Here is a 22075-nt window from a genome sequence, read left to right as displayed (position 1 = left end):
AACTCATCTACACTCGGTGACCCATTGCAGGGAAATTTCTACCTGTTTAATATCTCTGCGCGCAACATCAGAAGTACCAAGTGCAAAATCCCCATGATCCTGGAGAAACAATACTCTGGGTAGGAAACATTTGCATAAGCCTCCCCACTTTGATTAGCCAAAGACGCCCTCTTTCCACGGAACTCCTAAAATAAGGACTAGCAAGGGGGCCTCTGTCAGCTTTCAGCTATGACCTCTAGAAAGCCTGCTCCATCTACAAGGCAGCTGTTAAAACCAGAGAATCCCTGTAAATTTAGAATTAGCTAGAAACGATGCTTTTGCTTTCTTTAAGTTCTGTATTTCACTTCGTTTCTCTCATTTGTCTATCTCCATTTCTAGTCAGAATACATTTTTTTAATATTGTATCTTAGCCTGTAGAGAAAACTTAGTACAAAAAAAAAAAAAAGACTTTCAGGGCTATCTGTTCAGTTCACACTACTTAATATTCAGGAAAGGCTAACGATGGGGAGGCAATCAGCCTTGCTGAACAGACTGGAATTCCTGATCCTTTCTCATGGGGGTCTTTGCCCCAGAAAAGGCCTGAATCTCAGCAGCTGAAATGTGAGAGACATACAAGGCCACAAAGAGTTAATCCCCCAGCTGGTAGTAGGTCTACCCAGCAGCACAGGATCTTAAGGAATGGCATGTGTTGTACATAAAGCCTCTTTAGAAGCCTGCACCCCACAGGGGTGAAGTATTTTCTTTCCTCTGGTTTGAACTGACTATCAAACTTCATCAAAGGACTCAGGTTCTAGCACCATGCAAGAGGTGAAAGGATCCTCTTTGCCAACTCCTTCAACAAGATTATTAATTGTAATGTTTTCCTAAAGTTCCACAGGCAGCACTAGAAAAATAAGGGAGAGGAATAAGTTAATGAGATCACAATTCTGCAGTTGAAGAAACTACTCTAAGTGGTAAAGACTGAGATGCAAAACATTACCAAATTTTCAGTTAAAGCCCTTCCTTGCACACATTCTGAATAAAATACACAAAGTATTTTTAGACACACTGATTTCAACATAAACAGAATGTTAGTTACCTTAAACGCCACTGTATTTTTAGTCACATTTGTTAGAACAATCAAGCATTTCTTTTCTCCTGTTTCTTTGGACCCAAAATGCAGTTCCTCTGCTGGACTAATGGAAAATAAACACAGCAAAATATTTTACATTACAGCCTTGCAAATTTCCAGGAATTTCCAAAAATAAATGTTGTATTTATAGCAGTCTATCAGATATATCAGGCTTTAAGTTGATCCTTAATCCAAGGATAAGTCTACAAAAGCATCTTAGGAAAACAGATATAACAGTCCTCCTTCTCACTTGCCTTGAAAACCCCTTGCTGGGGTTGCCATAAATCAGCTGCAGCTTGATGGCACTTTACGCACACATAGCAGCCTTTATTATTTATTTTATTAGTTTTCTACCCCGCCCTTCCTGCTGTAGCAGGCTCCGGACGGCTTACCCAAACACTACACAGCTAAGACAGAACTAAGTAAAATCATGACCATATAAATATAGAATATTACAAAGTGCTAGTGATAAAAACAGTTCATATACAGCGGCAGGCATGAACAGCATCCAGCAAGCAGTCAGTCAGTTCCCATCATGGTCTGGGTTACATCGGCTGTTGATGTTGATATAGTTGTTAATATTGGGGCCAGTACCTTGGTTATATAATGCGGCTCCCTAATCCAAGGCCTGGTGGAAGAGCTCCGTCTTGCAGGCCCTGCAGAACTGTAAAAGGACCTGCAGGGTTCCGGGAGCTCATTCCACCAGTGCGGAGCCGCTACTGAAAAGGCCCTGGCCCTCATCACAGCCAGCTTGGCTTCTCTAGGGCCTGGCAGGGCCAGATGGTTTTGGGACCCTGATCGTAGAGCTCTCTGGGGAACATGTGGGGAAAGGCGGTCCCTTAAGTATGCAGGTCCCTGACCATATAGGTCCTTAAAGGTAAGAACCAGCACCCTGATCCGGATTCGGTATGCTTTAGGCAGCCAGTGCAGTGTTTTTAGTGCAGGGTGGATGTGCTCCCAGAAAGGAAGGCCCAACAACAACCTGGCTGCCGTGTTCTGTACCAGCTGCAGCTTCTGGATCTGGGACAAGAGCAGCCCCATGTAGAGAGCAATACAGTAATCTAGTCTCAAGGTGACCATGGCATGGATCACTGTTGCCAGGTTATTGCGTTCAAGGAAGGAAACCAGCTGCCTAATCAGTAGAAGATAAAAGGCTGACTTCGCAGTGGCTGCTACCTGTGCCTCCATCGTTATGGAGGCATCTAGGAGCACCCCCAAACTCCTAACTTCCAGCGCTAGCACCAATGGTGCCCCTTTGAAGGTCGGGAGTGGGATCCCTACCCTTGGGCCACTCCGGCACAGAACCTCTGTCTTCATCGGATTCAATTTCAGTCGACTCAGCCTAAGCCAACCAGCCACAGATTTCAATGCCAGGTCTAGATCTTCCGGTCTGGAGTCAGACTGGCCGCCCAACAGCAGATAGAGCTGGGTGTCATCCGCATATTGGTGACAGCCCAGCCCATGTCTCCGGGCAATCTGGACAAGGGGGTACATATAGATTTTGAATAACACTGGGGAAAGCACCGCACTTTGGGGCACTCCGCAAACTAGCGGGTGCCTTCAGGACAGCTGCTCCCCAATAGCCACCCTTTGTCCCCAACCCTGAAGAAACGAGGAGAGCCACTGTAAGTCAGATCCCCTGAATCCCGGTGTTGGTGAGGCAGCAGGTTAGTAGTTGGTGATCGACTGTGTCAAACGCCACCAATAGGTCTAACAACAGCAACACTGCCAAACCGCCCCGATCCAGATGCCTCTGAAGATCGTCCGTGAGGACAACCAGTGCAGTCTCCATCCCGTGGCCTGGTCAGAAGTCGGACTGGAAGGGGTCTAATGCAGAAGTGTCATCCAAAAAGACCCTGCAACTGAATCGCCACCGCCCTCTCAATTAGTTTGCCCAGATAGGGCAAGTTGGAAACTGGCTGGTAATTAGCCAATTCGGCCGGATCCAAGGATGTTTTTTTCAAGAGAGGGCATATCACTGCCTCCTTGAGTATGCCAGGGAACAGCCCCACAGAGAGGGACTTGTTGATAATTTCCCTTAGGGTACCTCGTAGTCCATCACGGCCAGCTTTAATTAGCCATGACGGGCACAGATCAAGGCTGCAAGTAGTTGGGCGAACAGTTGAGAGTAATTTGTCAACCTCTTCTAGGCTGAGTGGACTGAAATAATCCAAAACTTGATAAGAAGACATGCATGGAGCCTCAAGTCCCCTTACTGTCTCAACTGTAGCAGGAAGGTCGTGGCGGAGCAACAAGACTTTATCTGCGAAATAGCTCACAAAAGCCTCACACCCAATCTCCAGTTCCTTAGCGTTTGGTCTGCCCTGTGGCAGAGTAGTAATAGACTGAATTGCTCTAAATAATTGGGATGGGAGGGAGCTCGCAGATGTGATTGTGGCAGCATCGTATTCTCTTTGAAGGTGCTTAACACTAAGATGTACCACTGGTGCATCTAATCTAGCAAAGCCTATTTGAAACAACAACAAGAAAATTCATAAGCCCTTCCTCATAAGATTTTCAATTGATGACTGAGATTAAACCCAGGATCCAATTTTTATATATAATGTGCTTCAGCTAGGGACCCTCAAATATTGAAATGGCAAAGCCTTAAGGATAAAAGCTTTTCCCCACATATTCATCTAGGCAAGGACTTGATGCTTCTATTTTTATTCTACACCAGAAATATCAGAGCTTCACATGTTATAAACAGTGGATATCGTAATATTAAATCATGCACACCAATTCAGCAGAGCTAGAGAAACCATCAAATGATGAGTGTCTGATCCAGGAGAAACCTTGGGATTCTAGAACATTTGCTCATAATGAGAATCTTCCCTGCTCCAAACCTAAGAGACTTTCAACAGCCTAAGAATTTGTCACACAGCATATGGTCAAGCAGCATAACAAGACACCAACACTACATGGAACAATGGGTAATCCTTATTTTTCAAACAATCCTTATTTTTCATAAAAAAATAAGCAGCATCTATGACTCTTGCATTTTATCTATGACTCTCATTTGTTTTACATGAGCAATTTACTTAGCGTTGCGTGCACACGCACACACACTAAAGGCACTAGTCTTGAATTACATTTTAGTGTAATGCACACAGTTAAATTAGGAATTTGTGATCAAATAGATCTGCCTTATAAATGTAATCTTCAAGTACACAGTTAAAAACAGACCTCAAAATGTACTTTAAGTCAGAATATGAAAACTACACATTTTCACCTTTCCCAAAACCAGAATACACATATTTCATCAACAGAACAAAGTTTGGGTCCAGTGGCACCTTTAAGATCAACCAAGTTTTATTCTGGGTTTGCGCCTTCCTGTGCATACACACGTCTTCAGATATCAGTTTTGTATAAAAACAGTTTACAGTTCCAAGGAGTACTCTTCAAAAACACTGAACATTTTCAGTACATATCACTTTTTAGGAAGCTTTATATGTATTTCACTGAACTTGATCACCTAGCAGTTTTCCCTGTCACAGACACACATTGATCCATGGAAGCAGCAGATTATTTTACAGGCATTTCCTCAACTATGCAATGAATCTACTAATTAAGCTGGAGCAATCTGCTAAATCTGTATGTGCTTTTAGTTAATTGGTATCATATAACTTTACTTTGGCAGTGACCACAATCCTATCTTATAATAAAGACAATGTGAAGAATGAGCTCTTCTTCCATTCATCTGCCTGTTGGGAAAGACAGCTTCTGTGCTGTTCGCTCCCAACAGCTGATAGGCGGTGGGGTTACCCTTTGCCTCTAAAAGGCCAAGACAGGAAGTGATAATAGACAGACTATATTCAGACCTTGGTTTGTTCTATTTGTTGTAAGAGCTCAGAATCAGATAAAAGTTAAGCCATTCTTAAAAATGTGAAGCATATAGTTCTTTCAGTTCTGATAAGTTCTGAGTGAAACAGATGTAAAATGTGTCCAGGTATTAAAAGTATTACTATTGCGTATCATTTACCTGATGTGCAATAAAAGTCCTTTAAAAGTTGTTAGTGCCTTCTTTGCATTTTTTGCTTTGGAATCCACTTTATCACTCTCTTCTGGCTTGGGAATTTGATCTGTGAGATTCGTCTAACCAAATGCAAACAATTGAATAATAAAAAGAAATGTGAACAGTTACATACATGGGCTTTGCTTCTGTACTTGCTTTCTCAACCATTAACTCATCATTTCATAATAAAAACAAAGTATCCCTGTGGTTGTACAATATGAATGGCATATTTTGAACTCTGAATTTCTTTCCGCCCTCAAGCCAACATGTTTAAGCTCCTTACAGCTGGAAGATACCTTTAAAAATTCAGGCGCCCAGGTCTCTTTGCTACTTCCTTTCTTTTGACCTATTTTGTCCTATTTATCAAAAATATTTCAAATTCTTCAAAGCTCCAAATATTGCATTTTGAATTATACAAGTTACCTGTGCGCATACAGATGATCTACCTACCTAATAAGCAACTCAACATTTTTAGAAGATATACAATGTCTTCTGTGAATTGTTTTATTTAAATCATTGAACTGTTTTATCTTCTTGCACTTATTCTAATGTATTTTAGTATTGTTCATCGCTCAGAGCCCTGAGTATTCAGGGATAGAGCAATTCACAAATCGAAATTATAAATAAAATAGATAATATTTTTATTTACTTTGGCTTTTTTCCAAGTCAGATTACATGTTGAATCTAAAAAGAATCTAGATGAGGACTAGTTCATTATGCCGGTACTGACACAAGATGATTGCCCTGCACTGAGTTCCACAAATCTGAGACCTCATCTGGAATCTGCATTAGGTGTTTAGACTAGTTTACCAGTTACCAGTTATCTAGTAGAAACCTAGTCACTCTAGATTACTTTAAATGCAAAGTATGCTCCAAAACTAATGTTTACTAAACACAGGACTAATAAAACTAATTGTTGGCCTATAATTATTCAAGGCAACGTGAATGAGCGATCTAAAAAGTAACCCAGTTAACTGAAGCGCTAGCATTGCTGAAAATACCAGCTCAACAGTTTGATGCCAGTCAACCAAAATAAGCCCTACCATTAAATGAAAACTAACAAAAATTTAAGGTAAGTACTCTAACTGTATAATGCAAAGGCATAGCAAGCTTAAAGACACATGATGTTCATCCTTGAAACAGAAACTATTTTCTACAAGTTCCGAAGATTTAGTAGAGTACTTATTTTCTGGAACCCAGAATTACAGTTTTTATTTCTTATTTCAAGTTGCACACAATACTGGGATTGTTTGGTCTTTTTTTCAAGAATTGGTTATATCCAGCAACACACAATTATACAAGAGCAATGCCATCTTTTAAGCAAAAATATTATTTATGTTAGGATTATTCATTGTAAAATGCAATATGCATTAATGGTGATTTTTCTGGTCTACTTAATGACTGACATTTCTTCAGTGTCACCTCTCCACTAACACTTCATAGTCCTCCTCAAGAGAAACATTCTACTTTGAAGACTTGCAAGTGCCCACCATTACCAAGAGTGGGGTGTGTGGAATGAGAGGGGGACATATATGCTGGAAGTTAAGTAGAGAAGGAAACAGACACATACTTCTTCTGTGATTAATAAATTTTGCTTTCCAGTGCAACACTGTACCCAAGTGCAGCTCTTTGTTTTTAACCCTATCCTCAAATACCTGTGGAAGGGGCTGTGGCTCAGTGGTAGAGCATCTGCTTGGCATGCAGAAGGTCCCAGGTTCAATCCCCGGCATCTCCAGTTAGAAGGATCAGGGAGGAGGTGATGTGAAAGACCTCTGCCTGAGATCCTGGAGTTACTGCCAGTCTAAGTAGACAATACTGACTCTGATGGACCAAGGGTCAAATTCAGTGTAAGGCAGTTTCATGCGTTCAAATACAATGGCAGGAATCGACATATGAGGTGGGGGGGGGGAGCTTGACCCTAGTTACCCCAATGTCAGGTCTTTTAATCCTTTCATCTTTGCCTCAGATTATGATCAGTTTATTTGGGACCATGGAATTTAATGAGAGGCACTGAGAACAGAGACTGCCCTCACCACCATATCCTCACCTTGAATCATGCTTAAGTGTGATGGAATGTATAAAACGGGAACAATGTGATGGAAGCTATAGTGCGTAAGTGGGAAGTAACATCTGATGAAGCAGACATATTTAATTTTCTAGGAGCAGCACAGCAGACACACACACAGCTCCCTAACAGAGATGCTATCAGTGCTTGCAATATAATGAATGCAAATGTGAAAGATCTTGAATATGTACTCTCAGGTGAATCAGACTGTCAAGCCATTGAGAAAAACATGTGAATGATATAGATATCCCACTGTGGATACCAAATTCAATGACTGAAGTGTGGCATCAATATAAGCAGCTTGGGCATGAGCATTTTTGGAAGGATTAAGACCAACGGCAAATGGTGACTGGAGCAACGGCAACATGGCTACGCAGAAGACAGTGACATATTCAAAGTTTAGGATAGAATCATACTGTAGTTCAAAAGGATAATCTGACTGCAGAACCAGAACTCAGATTCTGACAGGACAGAAAGGGCTTAGTCCATCACTCCCAGATTTAACACCCAAAGTAAGATTTATGCTTTGCTGGATTTTCTCCACAAAAAATGGAGAAATAAAACAGCAAATTTAAAAAATGACATGAAAGCAGAAATTTCTGATATCCAAGCAGGGTAGTACTCTGTGCAAATTACAGTAGCTCAACAGCAAATGAGCAGCAGTTTTATAGATCACATATAGAACATTCTAAGCATGTTTATGCAGATGCAAATCTCACCCAGTTGAACTTCCTACTAAGCATGCTTAGGACTGAGCCTGAGGACTGGGTTGATTAACTATGACAGGAAAAGAAAAAACCATACAATCGCTCCTCAGAATTTATTCAGCTTTCTAGATTAACAGTAATTATTTAAGGTTGCCATGCTACAGAAACTTTCTATCATTGTTTTATATGTTCCCCTCAGTTCAAGGATACCTTTTTTGAACTGGACCCTTGCTCTTCATTAGAATCTGGATTCTCCTTATTGTCCACGTCTATCTCTTCTTTGCTTTCAGTTTCATCTTCACTAGTAATAGGCCCGTTTTCACACAATGGAGTTTGAAAATCATCATCCACAAGCGGAGGGTAACGGTACTTGAAGGTGTCCTATAAAATAAGGAGGTTCGAGTGTGATTCAGGGATGCAGAATCACCACCTATCAAATAACGCAGAAAAGTGCTATCCTACTGCTGCTTTAAGAGCCATTTTGGGTCTCATCTGTACATTCTAAGCAAAATGATACTGTTGCATTTACCTTACTTAAAGACTGAAGATGAAAAATGCAAGTAATTCAAAACAGTATACCCTTGTCATTGATAATAGAGCCTAATTTCAAATGCATACATGTATCTTTGATCAAAGGCTTCTACCTCAAACCACATTTGATTTGCATTTGACCATTTTTCATTATCACACAAATGAAAAACAAGGGGGAAAATCCTTACATTGGTTTGTTGTTGTTTTTAACATCAACGAGCAAGAGCAAATGACATTTACAGCCAGAATACTGCTTGATATTTTCCACTGGAGAGGTTTCCAATCCTGAGGAACTAAATCACCGTTCGTGCCTCTTCAAGAGCAGAAACTACTGCCTCAGAGACAGAAAAGCAAAGCTCTAGCTATGTGAAGTGTGCAAATGCATTGCCTTCCCTGGTTTGAAGCCTAAACGTGCCTATGCACCAGCTATTGCTGATTTTCAGCTTAGATGGAAGAAAATCAGGTGGTCAAAGATAAACAGAGTATGGGATTGGGCTTGTAGTAAAACTTGAGGAAGAGCAGTAAAGCTGGGCACAAAGGGAAAGGAATATGGAGGCTAAGTTTAGATAACTAGTGTTATTAACCAAGTCTTATTTTGTTTCTGACAGCATAACAGCAATACAGAAATAGCTATTTACTGAATGTCTTTGATAGGAATCCAAGCTGCTGCCGCCACTATTCCACCATCGTGGCACTGTTCCACCATTTACCCCTATTATGGGGGGTATGCGTCGCTTGGCGGAAGCGGGTGGACCTCATCGCTGGAGTCCTCGCTACTTACCGCCCATCTTGGGGTTTTATATATATAGGATAACATCAGAGCACCTTAAATATTGTCTATGGGATTTTATTGTGGTTGTCTAACGCTGTTTTATTGTATTTTACCTATTTAACCCGGCACTAGCCGTATGTTAGCCGCCCTGAGCCGTTTGGAAGGGCGGGATATAAATCCAAAATAAATAAATAAAAATAAAATAAATAACCACACCCCACTTATTCACGTGCACTCTCAAGTGCTTTACTAGTACTTGAGTAGAGGTGAGCTGAGGATTGTGGTGTTTAGTCCAAGAATGGGATGGCAGAGTCCTCTATTCTGTCTCCATTTAGGATATGTTATATCTAATCAAGGAGTTTGCTCCAACTATCTTCAGGCAAATTTTGTGGAATCTTAACAGCCAAGGAAGAGTACTCCTCCCCACTTTCCCAGTGTCTGAAGAGCAAACAATGAAGGGGAAAATAATTTGGTGCACACTTCCACAACCCCTGAAAATCAGACATCATGGGATACCTACATCCATATGTTGTTACACAATGAAAGAACAGAAGCCCCCTTCAAAACTACCTTTCTCTCGCAAAAAAAGATGTTTTTGCCACGAGTCATTTAAAAGTGGTTCTGCTACTTTTTGTTTGCTTCAGTGTTCAAATACTTTTCCTGGGATCCCCAAATATCAGGGCATAAATTACCCAAGGGACTTTACAGATCACAATCTATCCTCAAAAGCAGTTTGACAAGGGGATGGGGAGGATAATAGTCAATTTAAAAATCCACCCTAACAGGATGTTGCAATCATCCCTGCTAAAAATAAGCATATTTTATTACAATCCTAATGTTAGATTAATTACATATGTGCTATGAAGGGGAACATGCTGTATCTTGCAACTCTGCTCAGCTGCAGGCAACCTGTTCTACTGGTGCAAGGTGTCTTCTGCCAGTGGAAGAGCTTCCTCCACCAGTGGGATGTGCCTTGCACTGAATAACAGAATATGCCACCTTCAGTTGAGGTGAGTGATAGGACACTTGGCTACCTCAGATGTATGGCTAATCACTGCCCCTTCCATATATTACCTGCAAAAGATATAGTTAGCAATTGCACTAAGTAGTTCTGGCACAGTAATATACTTACAGTTCCTCCCATATGAGGTAGTAGGTATTCAGCACTGATATACTCTTGGATGTCATTCTTATTGACTGTCTTCAGAAAACCTACAGCATCTGGACCAAGCCAGCTTTTCACAATCTTAAAGGCAGCTGGATAAAAATAAAGTAGGAAAAATTTTCCTTTACTCACACAGTTCACAATGCACATTTAGATTAATCACAATAGTAACTGTGCAATAGTTCCAGAGTAATTTCGCCAGGAACTGTGAGTACTGTGCTAACAAATAATGGGCAAAATTTACTATGGCTTGGTTCCTATTTAGTGCAAAGGGGACAATTCTTGCAGCAGAAGCAAACTTTCCAGTCTCCATTCTCCCACTGCCACCTATCATGCACTCTGGGGACCATGTCAGAGCCCATAACCCCCAGATCCCCAGAATCTGAGGAGGGGATCTGCAACAGGAGGGAGGAAATCTGCAAAACAAAAACACGCCCCATTTCTTCCACTGGTGCTTGTATCTTTTACCAGCACAAAATGGCCAATCTTGAACACCAATTTCTGCTCCAGATGTAAAATTAGCTTTAAAAAAATGAAACTGGCATTTGTGAATTAAGCAGGTTGGGGATCTCTTTTACATATTATGATTAAACCTTGATAAAATGTGTGTGTGTGTGTGTGTATGTATATATGTGTATGTGTGTTTGTGTGATATAACATTCTAAAGGATTTTCAGGGCCTTGAATTACACCCACAACCTTTTAGATCCTACATGGAAAGTTAGACTTTTAAACTTACCATTCATTATCCAGGGCAATTCAAAAATCACAATTTTTGCTGCAATGACAAAAAAAAGAGAGTCCCCAACCCAGTTAGTTTATTTACACATACTGCCCTTCTCACTACTCAGAAACAGAATCACTTTATTGTATGTGGCCATAGGCCTTCACAATATCAACATTCTCAGAGAGTTTGTGCATAACATATGATTAAAAAATTCAACCTCTATAAAATGTATAAAACCTGTTAAAACTACCTCAGCCTATAATATTTAAATCCGATAAGACCTTTTAAGAACACTCACTTAGTTGCAATGGTACCATTTGATTTCTTCACTCTAATTTTTCTCGCGGCCAAGGCAAAGAGCCAATCTTGAAGAGATGAAGGGGTCCTCATCTGAGAGCATAACTGCCATCTTATCATAACCAGACAGGGGGTATAAGGCTGTCAATATCTTTGCTAGAAATATGGCCCTACGTATAAAGGACAGGCAAAAATATAATGGGGAAGGTCATCCACTGACTGCCCACATATGCAGATACGTTGTTCTACTGGGGTTTTCTTATAGCAACCAGCTAGCATCCCCGAAGGCATCGTTTGAAAACGCACTGAGGTAAGGGATCTCCAGAGATTATACGAGGTTATGTTGTTTAAGTAAGAGGCTCTGGAATGATCCTTTTTAATTATTTTAAACAATGGAGCACACCTCGATTGGGAGACCAAAGTGGCAACTATTAGAGCATCCTCTCTAAACATCCATTCGCATTGGTTAGTATTGTTCCCTGTTTGTTGTAGCAAGTCATCTGGAATAGTGAATCTAGTAATGATATAATTAAAAATTCAGGGTGAGCTTTATCTTTGGCATTCAGTATATGGTAACCTTCTCACTACTCAGTAAGCAGTGCATACTGTGCTGAAAACTAATTTAAGAGTTAATTTAAAAAAAAAAATCTTCCACTTTCAAGTAGAGGGTATATGTGCACGCATGCACACAGAAAAGAATATCAGTAGTAATGAGGAATGGAAACTAAAAAGAAGAGGTCTAGAATTTACAGTGCATACTGGATGCGTTTGTAAAGCCACATGCTTCAGAGCTGAACACTGATGTTGCATTTTGAGAAGTGTAACAGGAGAGACAGTTGCATGCCAATTACATACATCTACCTGCCAACCTAGCAGTTCGAAAGCAAGAAATTGCAAGTAGATAAATAGGTACCACTTCAGTGGGAAGGTAACAGCGTTCTGTGCGCCTTGGTGTTTAGTCATGCTGGCCACATGACCACGGAAACGTCTTCGGACAGTGCTGGCTCTTCGGCTTTGAAACGGAGATGAGCACCGCAACCCTAGAGTCGGATTCGACTGGCTTTTGAGAAAGGGAACCTTTACCTTTTTACCTGTGGCTTTTGAGCAAGGGAACCTTTACCTTTACCTTTTTACCTGTGGCATATACTCATCCCAATTTAAGTGGCTATATAGCACTATAGAGTGCTTTCATATGCCACACACAAGTTTGCCTATTCACCTTAGTGGAAAAGGAAGTACCTTAATTACAATTCCTGGCACTCCCTTCACTGAAATAAAACAGGGAAGCTGCTGTGCACATGCATATTTATAGGAATGTATATTAGTAGCAGACACAAGTCAGATCAAGTTCTGTTCAGGTTAATTTTTAGCACTATTTGGCTTCCACAGGAAGTTATTTAAACACTGTATTTGCTCGCACTTGCCCTAGTGCCCTTTCAGAGTTTAAAATTTTTTATAGTGAAAAACATATCTTTTTGCTCAGGTTACTATGTGAAGCAAGCAAACAGATTTGTCAAGTATATATGTAGAACAGCAAGCTCTGGTTGCCCTGAGCTGGATAGCCCAGGCTAGCCCAGTCTGAGAAGCTAAGCAGGGTCAGCCCTGGTTAGTACTTGGATGGGAGACCAAGGAATATCAGGGTCATATGCAGAGGCAGGCAATGGCAAACCACCTCTGAAGGTCTCTTGCCCAGAAAACCCTGTGGAGTACACCACAGTTGTATGCTTTTGGCTTGGGATACAGCCTCTCTTAATTTCCTGGGCTTGGAAACCTCCCACTGTAGCCACACAGAGAGCAAGCAATTCTCTTTCTTTGGGAACCAAAGCCAAACAGTATTTCTTCCCCACAGCACAGAGCAAACCCCACATTTCTTCCATTTCCTCAGTACAGGAAGCACTTCAGAGGGAGGCTTGGAACCTCCCAACATATGTCATTTGCCTTTTTCCTTTGGCAGCCATTTTGTGGTGATGCCCAGGATTCAATGGAGCTTCACACTCAATGGTATTCCCCTGTGCCAAACTACATGCTGCTCACGAGCGTACGCTAATCTCAGGGGTAACCTTTTAGGAGGAAGAAGGCACTGGAAAAGCCCTAGTATAAATATGACACAGTGCACTTTTATGCACAGTTTGGTTAGCATGCATGGGTCTGTTTTTCAGAATTCAGGGGGTGGCCACCCCTCAGGGAGTCAACAACCAGTTGGAGTCAGAACTATATGGGGAAATACACCCCCACTGAATTAAATGGCTGTCTGATCTGTTAAAATTTGTGGCAGGATATGAGCTTTCATGAGTCACTGCTCACTTTCTTCAGATTACTTCTTCAGATATTGTCAGATATTTGAAGTGAGCAATGACTCACAGAAACTCACACCCTGCCCCAAATTTTGTTAGTCTTTAAGGTGCTACTGGACTCTTGCTCTTTTCTACTGCTACAGAGTAACACAGCTACCCGTCTTGATCTGTCTGTTCTGTTAGTCATCTTGAAGAGCTGAACATTAGACAGGGCCATCAGCAATAACCTCCTAGGGTTTTTTCCCCTACTGCTTCATTACGTGTGATTTATGGAAAGCATCAGGCAAATGATGATAACCAAGCGCAGGTAGGGAAGCCATCCATTTGTGACAGGTGATATTTCAAGGCTATGCTGCAGGCACGGCAGCTGTGAAGAATAGTTTCTCTTGCTCTAAGGAACCGTGATTACAGAGTACCATCGAGCCATTTTGTGCAGTGAATGAACAAGCAACTTCGCTCGCAGAAAGAGTGCTGCTGAGCCACCCTTTCCCCACTCTTAGATGTTTGCTGCTCATTTTACAGACACAATCAATAGCTTAGATTTGGGTACTCGCAATTCAACCTGCAGGGCAAGAGAGACTACTGAGGTATTCAGACTGATCCGGACACAGAAACAGAGATGCTTAATCCAACTTCAATTGACTAACGTTGAATCATGTGCACGAGCAGGCTATAAAGTGTTATGCCATTGAGGGGGTCAATTTGTTTCTTTGGCGATGAGGATACCTTGGGCACTGTGTTCAGAGGACAGCAGATGGGTAAGGCCGCACGAAATCTGCAATACTTTCAACCCTGCTCAAGAAATATAACATGCATATAAAAACTAAGAGAACGCTACCAGCCCATATCCAACCTTGTTTTTTCTAGAACTTTAGCTTTGCTATTTTTAGATATGCTATGTTTTGGGTAAAAGAATTTGTTTTTCCTTTATATTCTAGGCATATGGTAAAGTGATGCTATCATACTTACAGAGATAATTAGGATAATAGACTTTGAAACAGCCAATGATGTACCGGACAAAATCCAAGTCCTGAAACAGAGACACTATCTATCAATTTAGGCAAATATATTTAAAAGCTACCAACAGACAACTTAAAAAACTGTTAAAGGTTAAGAAGCAAAGTCACAGTGATATTGCACAATCTTCAGGTACGTATGCAACTGTCTGTGTGCCCTCTGTGCTGAACCCTCCTCCAAACTACAGCTTAAATATGCAAGTAGTTAAGTATATGCACTGTGGATTGGAAAAAATACGTGGAAGTTCACTGATCTCTGGGCATTCAACCTGGACAAATCTCAGATCTTCAAAATGTTACATAATTTGCAATGAGGTACCAAAAGTAAACCCAGAATGTGCGGTCAGGATGTGCGGTCAGCCCGCTTGCGGGGAGGGCGGGGTATAAATTTGAAGAAATAAATAAATAAACAACTCTTCTGCAACATGGTGACATGGCTGGAAGCTTGCAGGGGCTTTTTCTCTCTTCCCAGGGCTAGCAAAGTGCTCAGAAGAGTTCTGAGAACGAACTATAAAAGCCTGGAATTTCAGTGGGATTTAGATGCAAAGTGAAAGTTATGGTTGCTGTCACTTTCTGTTATGTAAGTGCTTCTCTTACCCTAGCTTTATTAAACACTACTGAAGAGCTAGTTCTGTCTGTGATTTATGAACTGGTTAACTCAGAACACTGAGTTTTATTCCAGTGGGGAACAAGCTCATCTAAGTACTTTAGTTAAAGGGCTTGCAAAAATTGGCTGTTCATGAAATTTCTACCTGAAGAGCAACTTTCCAGACATGGATGGATGGATGAATGGAAGGAAGGAAGGCAGAAAGACAGACAGACAGAGAATAAGAACTGCTTACCATGTTACTTAGTCCAGTTTCAGCCATATCAAACACCACAGTTAATGGTTTCCCATGTTCCCTCCTGGCATAGCGCTCTAGCCAAAAGGCTACCAGTTTCTTTTTCTCATGTTGTGTTTTAGCATCTTTTGTATGAAGTTTCACTCTGAACCAAACTAATGGGGGAACCCAACAACATAGATTTTAATGTTACTTACTTTCAAACTAATAATATTTTCTACAATAACTTCTCAAATAAAAGAGACTGTAGAAAATCATATTTTCATGTCATAGTTTCAAATCTTACGACAAAATAAGCAATAATTATTAAATGTGAAACTATTAAAAATTCCCTTGTGACATTACACGTTGCTTTAAGTGTTCATATGACAATTACTGAAAAGGACCCTGATAATCCAAAGTCACTGAGCCCCTTTAGGAGGGACCTTTCTGCTATAAAGTAGGCAAAAGAAATTTGGTATCCATTTATATATGATCTCATCAAGCACCAATTTCCTAATGAAACTGAGGTTCTCTCAAGCACAATCCACCTCCCACTGCAGTGAATGAATCAGGCCTACTTATTCTACTGTAATTGGATTGTACCATCAAGCAGCCTGGTTATAAAAAAAAGTGATTCAGACTTCAGCAGTTGCAATCATCTGGCAAACAATGGACTCAGTACTCATACTAAAGTCAAAACTATATAGGTCAAACTAGTATGAGTGCATTCAGACCTCATATAAAGATTACATATACTGAAGGCATCTCTTAAATAAGGTCTTATGTAACCCACTGAAGTTCTTTTAACTGGTGCCTCTTATGATATAATCTCATTAGGTGTTCTTACGTATTTCAGCACTGCTATGCTTCCCATAAATTTGAGTCCCTGTGGCCCACCCCTCTTGGTAGTTGTTTTAGTTCTCCATTGGAAAATTCCCACTTTTTGATAAAAAGAGTAAGTACATGAAATGGCAAATATGACTTACATATTTTATGGCCTTCCTTATCGTAACCGTGCAGATAAAGGGCACCAACTTCAAACAGCCACTTTGGAAGTGAAGATTCTGTCAAGTCTGTAGAAAGACAAGACTTGTAAAAATGGTTTCCATCAATCGTACTATGACTGCAACAATAAATACGAAGTGAAATAAAAAGCATTCTGTATCTGCTGAAAGAGCTAAAAAAGAGGGGGGGCACACAGTTTCTTCTATATTACAAAGTTTAGAAACAGAACTGCACTTCTCATTCTGCAAAAGAGTATTTCAGATCCCCAAAACACTGAAACATGGGGGGGAAAATTAAAAACGTGATCACATCTAACCAGCCATGAGATCACAAAATGGGCCCTTCTCTAGCTGAAGCACACTGCCCCCAGAATTCAGAGGACCCCCAGCAACAGCATTGGGCACACTGTGAGGCTGGGGAGGGGGAAGAACTGTGGAAAATCACCCTCTCTTCTGACAGCCCTTCTATCTGTGGAAAATGACCATTGATATAAGCCATCATTATGAGCCTATTTCTATTCCCATGAGAGGACATTACAGTGGCTAGGTTCAGACATTCATTCCAAATCTTTTGGAGCTATGTGAACCAAAAACCTGAAGAAAATTCATGCCCATTTCTCCATCTAGCAACAGTGGCTTGAGCATGCCACGCTAAGCAAGGTGCCACACAGGAAACAACACTGTCTGCCAAATGCATTCATGTAGCACCAAAAACTATGTTTGATCCAACTACTAAACCAAGCCAGAAAGAGAGAACATAGGCAGGGATGAGACTATAAACTCATAGTACTATATAATATGATCCGGACTACCAAATGTGCTGAATGAAACAGGATAGGTTAGAAGACATACCAAATAAAGTCAATATCTGTGAATACTAGAAAAACTTTAAGTATCAGGAATTATTTCCAAGGAGAGAATTTTGGTCTGGCTACTAGTTTACACAGAGAATGATTAAAATGTGGAATTCGCTGCCAGAGCCACAGGAATAAATAGTTTTAAAAGGGGATTAGACAGATTCATGAAGGGTATCAATGGCTACTAGTCATGGTGACTGAGGGGAACTTCCACATTCAGAGGCACTAAATCTCTGAATCCCAGAGCCAGGAGGCAACAACATCATGGAAGGTCTAGGCCACTGTGTAAGACAGAAAGCTGGACTAGATGGACCATTGGTTTGATGCAGCAGGGTTCTTCTTATGTTCTTATGCTTAGTCAGGCAGTCTACAGGACTTACGGTATTATTGCTTCTGTACAGTTAGATCTGTATCCTTACACAAACTTCTACATGTATTCAACTCTTTGCCCTCCTTTTGATGCCATCTCTTGATGTATTTTTGATGCCATCACTTGATGCATTTCCTCATTTTAATAACACACTTACATTGGATCAAAGAACGACAGGGTTTTCTTATGTTATATTATGTTATCTGCAATAACCCAATATAAGTAAGTAGAAGTATAGATGGTGTAAGAAGCACTCCAGTAAGAAGAATTATACATTTGCCATTAGATGCCAGGCATCTTACCATGAACTGCATACTCCTTCCTCCACTGAAAGCTTTCATCAATCATCTTCAGTGTTTCATCCACAGAATCATGTTGCCATATGAGATAGTTATCAACCCAGGAATCGTCTTGCTGCAATCTCTCCACATCTCTTGAATCATATGCATCTGATTTTGCTGATAAATAAAATATAAAACATGAGCATTTGTGACATAAAGCACGTTTTCTACTACTTTAAGGTGTAGCACAAGGAGACAACCTTGGCTTGATGAACCTATGCCAGGATTAGCAAAGACCTTGATGCTCCTGTTTTACAAAATTTTGCAAATGTTTTACAACACTAAGGAACAGGATGACTATACATAAGGATAACAGTGGGATGGGTCCATCCAGATCCACTCGACCTCACGCATTCCCTCTCTTACTGCAACCCCTGTCCCATGATTCCCAGAACAGGCCTTTAGTGGGAACTGGTTTCTTACCAGCAGAAAAGCTGGTTGGATTCCCCAGAGTGTACAGAGCCTTCAGTGTGGAATGAATGTGTTGGTTCACATGGTTCACATTACCCTGTTTGCTTTTATACCCCAGCATATGTAAAATCCACAAATTAAGAATGTGCACGAAAAATTCCAATTGAAAATGACATTGAGTTAAGCTGATGTAATGATCTCCTACTCTTGGGTTTTTAGTTAGTAGTGGGTCTTTTTTCTGTCTCCTAGATGTAGTTCCCCTTTCTATATTTTCGGTTGTAATTTGTAGTTTGTAAAAAAATCAATAAAAAATTCCCCTAAGGGGGATCCAAAAAAATAAATAAAATTCCAATTGAAGAAACACCAGAGTATAGAAACACAACATTTAGATTACATATATTCTTGCACATAGGAGGTAGGCAAATTATTTCATAAGGAAACCACCAAAAGTGCTGAAGATAATCCACTAAATTTGGCATTAGTAGTATGAATTTAAGCACCATCAACATGGTAAGCATCAGATCATAGCTATGTTTATATAATGCATCAGTAAATGTCATATCCAATGAAAAAGCTGTAAACGGTGGATTATTACACAGCAATCATGCAGATTTACCCTACGATGCTCAAGAATGAGTTGTGAAGCAGGTTTCAGAAAACAATTCCATGTTGAGAAATAAGGTAAACCTTCTGTAAAGTGGTATCTGAAGAGGTGAGCAGTGACTCATGAAATCTCATACCCTAACACATATTTTGTTAGTCTTTAAGGTGCTACTGGACTCTTGTTCCTCTCTAAGTGTACAACATTTCTGTTAATTCTGTAATTCTGTAAATTCTGTAATTCAAAATTACAAGTCAGCATTTCAAGGTAAAAACACTTAAATAACACTCAATTTTAAAGTAATACAAACTCCTCCACCTATTTTCCAAGCATTTGGGACACAACATTAATATTATACACCTGACTTCAAATCAATTTAAATGCAGAATTCTTTAAAATGAACCCTGTGAAAAAGTAGGTTGTTTGTATCAACAAGCAACTGCAGAAGTACAAGTTGCCTATGGACTTTGAGGATGCCCTACTTTGCCAAAACCTATGCAAAAGATACTTCAGGATCTGAATGTCCATGAACAATTTTAATTCAAGTTCCTCACAAGTCCCCAACAGAAATCTCTTGAATCCTCTCTCCTATTCAATGGCTACCAAGCAACAAAATATAATTATAATATAGCTTGCTGATGAATACATGTAAGAACCCAGGGTAAAGGTTAGCTATTATCAGTGGGATCCATATAAACTTAATTTAGTATTTATTTGAAAGTTCTTAAGTAACCTACATAGTGTAGTGCTTTCTAAGCAACTGACTATTACTATTGTCAAATATTTCCCAGTTTTCAAAAATTGATTTTTTTTTAATGTGAACAAAGTTTGAGTCCAGTGGCACCTTTAAAACCAACAAAGTTTTATTCTGGGTATAAGCTTTTGTGCGTTGGTCTTAAAGGTGCCACTGGACTCAAACTTTTGTTTTGTTGCTTCAGACTAACACAGTCTCTGGACCCTGTGGTCTTTTTTGTATGGCCTTTTCCACTAGCAGGCATGGTCTGTGAGTTATGGTATTTCTTTCCTCATTCAGTTATTATATGGATGTTCACATAAGAAACATATAATAACTGAATGAGGAAAGAAATACCATACCTCACAGACCATGCCTGCTAGTGGAAAAGGCCATACAAAAAAGACCACAGGGTTCCACATAAGAACATAAGAGACGCCAGTGTTGGATCAGGCCAAAGGCCCATCCAGTCCAACACTCTGTGTCACACAGTGGCCAGAAATACCAGTGCCATCAGGAGGTCCACCAGTGGGGCCAGGACATTAGAAACCCTCCCACTGTTGACCCCCCCAAGCACCAAGAAGACAGAGCATCACTTGCCCTAGAGTCCCTGTCTATACCTTGTGGCTGATAGCCACTGATGGACCTCTGCTCTATATGCTTATCTAATTCCCTTTTGAAGCCGTCCATCCTTGTAGCCGCCACCACTTCCTGTGGCAGTGAATTCCATGTGTTAATCACTCTTTGGGTGAAGAAGTACTTCCTTTTATCCGTTCTAACCCGACCGCTCAGCAATTTCATGGAGTGCCCACGAGTTCTTGTATTGTGAGAAAGGAGAAAAGTACCTCTTTCTCTACCTGCTCTATCCCATGCATAATCTTATAAACCCCAATCGTGTCACCCCTCAGTCGTCATTTCTCCAAGAGCCCTAAGCACTTTAACCTTTCCTCATAGGGAAAGTGTTCCCAACCCTTTTATCATTCGAGTTGCCCTTTTCTGCACTTTTCCCAAAGCTATAATATCCTTTTTAAGGTGTGGTGACCAGAACTGCACACAGTATTCCAAATGAGGTCTCACCATTGATTTATATAGGGGCATTATGATATTGGCTGATCTGTTTTCAATACACTTCCTAATAATCCCCAGCATAGCATTGGCCTTTTTTATTGCAGTCACACAATGTCTCGATATTTTTAGTGAGTTATCTACTACAACTCCAAGATCTCTCTTGTTCAGTCTCTGCTAGTTCAGACCCCATCAATGTGCATTTATATTTAGGATTTTTGGCTAAATCAGTCAACAACCGACAACCTCTGATCCAAATCTCTCCCAGTTGTCAACTCAGGGCCAAGCTAGATAAGATGCAGGGATACTGTTGGTAATGTTTCCTGTAAGTTTTAACCCAGTTTTCTGTTCTGTAACTGCTTGTAACATTTGAAAGGCTAGAAACACCTTTTTAAACTGGAGAAGCAAGAGTGTGGTGCTCTCAGGGAGAGATGAGTATATATTCTTGTGTCCTCAGATCCTCTCCTGCCCCACAGAGAGAGAGAAAGGGGGTAGATGTACAGTCAAAAGACTCCTTACAGCTTCCATGAAGCAAGAACATGCAGAAGAACTTGCCCTACAGGCAAACTAGGCCAGAATACACAGTCCCTCTTAACTTGGTACTATGTACATCTCCAAATCATCTATCCTACTACTTCAATAGGCACACAGCAGCAAGTACAACTATATCACACCTAGTTTATGTTCATGAAGTCATTAACAAAATTGCGACAGAACCTCCTGGACTATTTTCAACTGAGGATGAATTGCAACATGAGGGAAAATACTCAATTCATATGCAAGCAGTAAGATGAAGGAATAGACACATTTATTTTTCCTTTTCTTAGTTTACTAGAAACAACTCAAGTATCTTTAAGGTTATAATATTGATAATCACCAAGGGCAAATCCATATACACAGAAAGAAAACTAGCATGAAAATAGCTAGTTTCTTCCATGCTTGTGACAGAAAGAAATTAAATCAGTTGCTAGCACAAGAAAACGTCTATTGTGTAAAAGCAGCGTATGCTGCTACCATAATACCAATCATTATTACATATACATCAGATTGTCTTACAAAGATTAAATGTTCCTTGTCAACAACTGACACGTAATAGAAAATATCTACTTATAGTAGACTTCAGAGGCAGAGAAGAGGGTTCTGCCCCCTCTTGGAAACCCAGTAATTTGT

The 22075-nt window shown here is 40.4% G+C and overlaps 1 protein-coding gene across 1 annotated transcript in view; it reads right to left on the bottom strand.

Annotated features, from left to right (window-relative positions):
- MOSPD2 (motile sperm domain containing 2) overlaps positions 1-22075 on the bottom strand; it is a 34642-nt gene that overhangs the window by 5997 nt on the left and 6570 nt on the right. Inside the window, exons 3-11 of the mRNA XM_015417596.1 lie at positions 18057-18212; positions 16510-16596; positions 15542-15696; positions 14653-14713; positions 11105-11143; positions 10334-10458; positions 8109-8279; positions 5094-5206; positions 1079-1175 (exon numbers count right to left, since the gene is read on the bottom strand). Of these exons, the coding sequence (XP_015273082.1) occupies positions 1079-1175; positions 5094-5206; positions 8109-8279; positions 10334-10458; positions 11105-11143; positions 14653-14713; positions 15542-15696; positions 16510-16596; positions 18057-18212 (1004 nt within the window). The remainder of the gene's footprint in view (positions 1-1078; positions 1176-5093; positions 5207-8108; positions 8280-10333; positions 10459-11104; positions 11144-14652; positions 14714-15541; positions 15697-16509; positions 16597-18056; positions 18213-22075) is intronic.

The sequence above is a fragment of the Gekko japonicus genome, unplaced genomic scaffold, assembly GCF_001447785.1.
Source record: "Gekko japonicus isolate JY-2015 unplaced genomic scaffold, Gekko_japonicus_V1.1 scaffold18, whole genome shotgun sequence".
In the NCBI taxonomy this organism is placed as follows: Eukaryota; Metazoa; Chordata; class Lepidosauria; order Squamata; family Gekkonidae; genus Gekko; species Gekko japonicus.
This window is presented reverse-complemented; position numbering and strand designations above follow the sequence as displayed.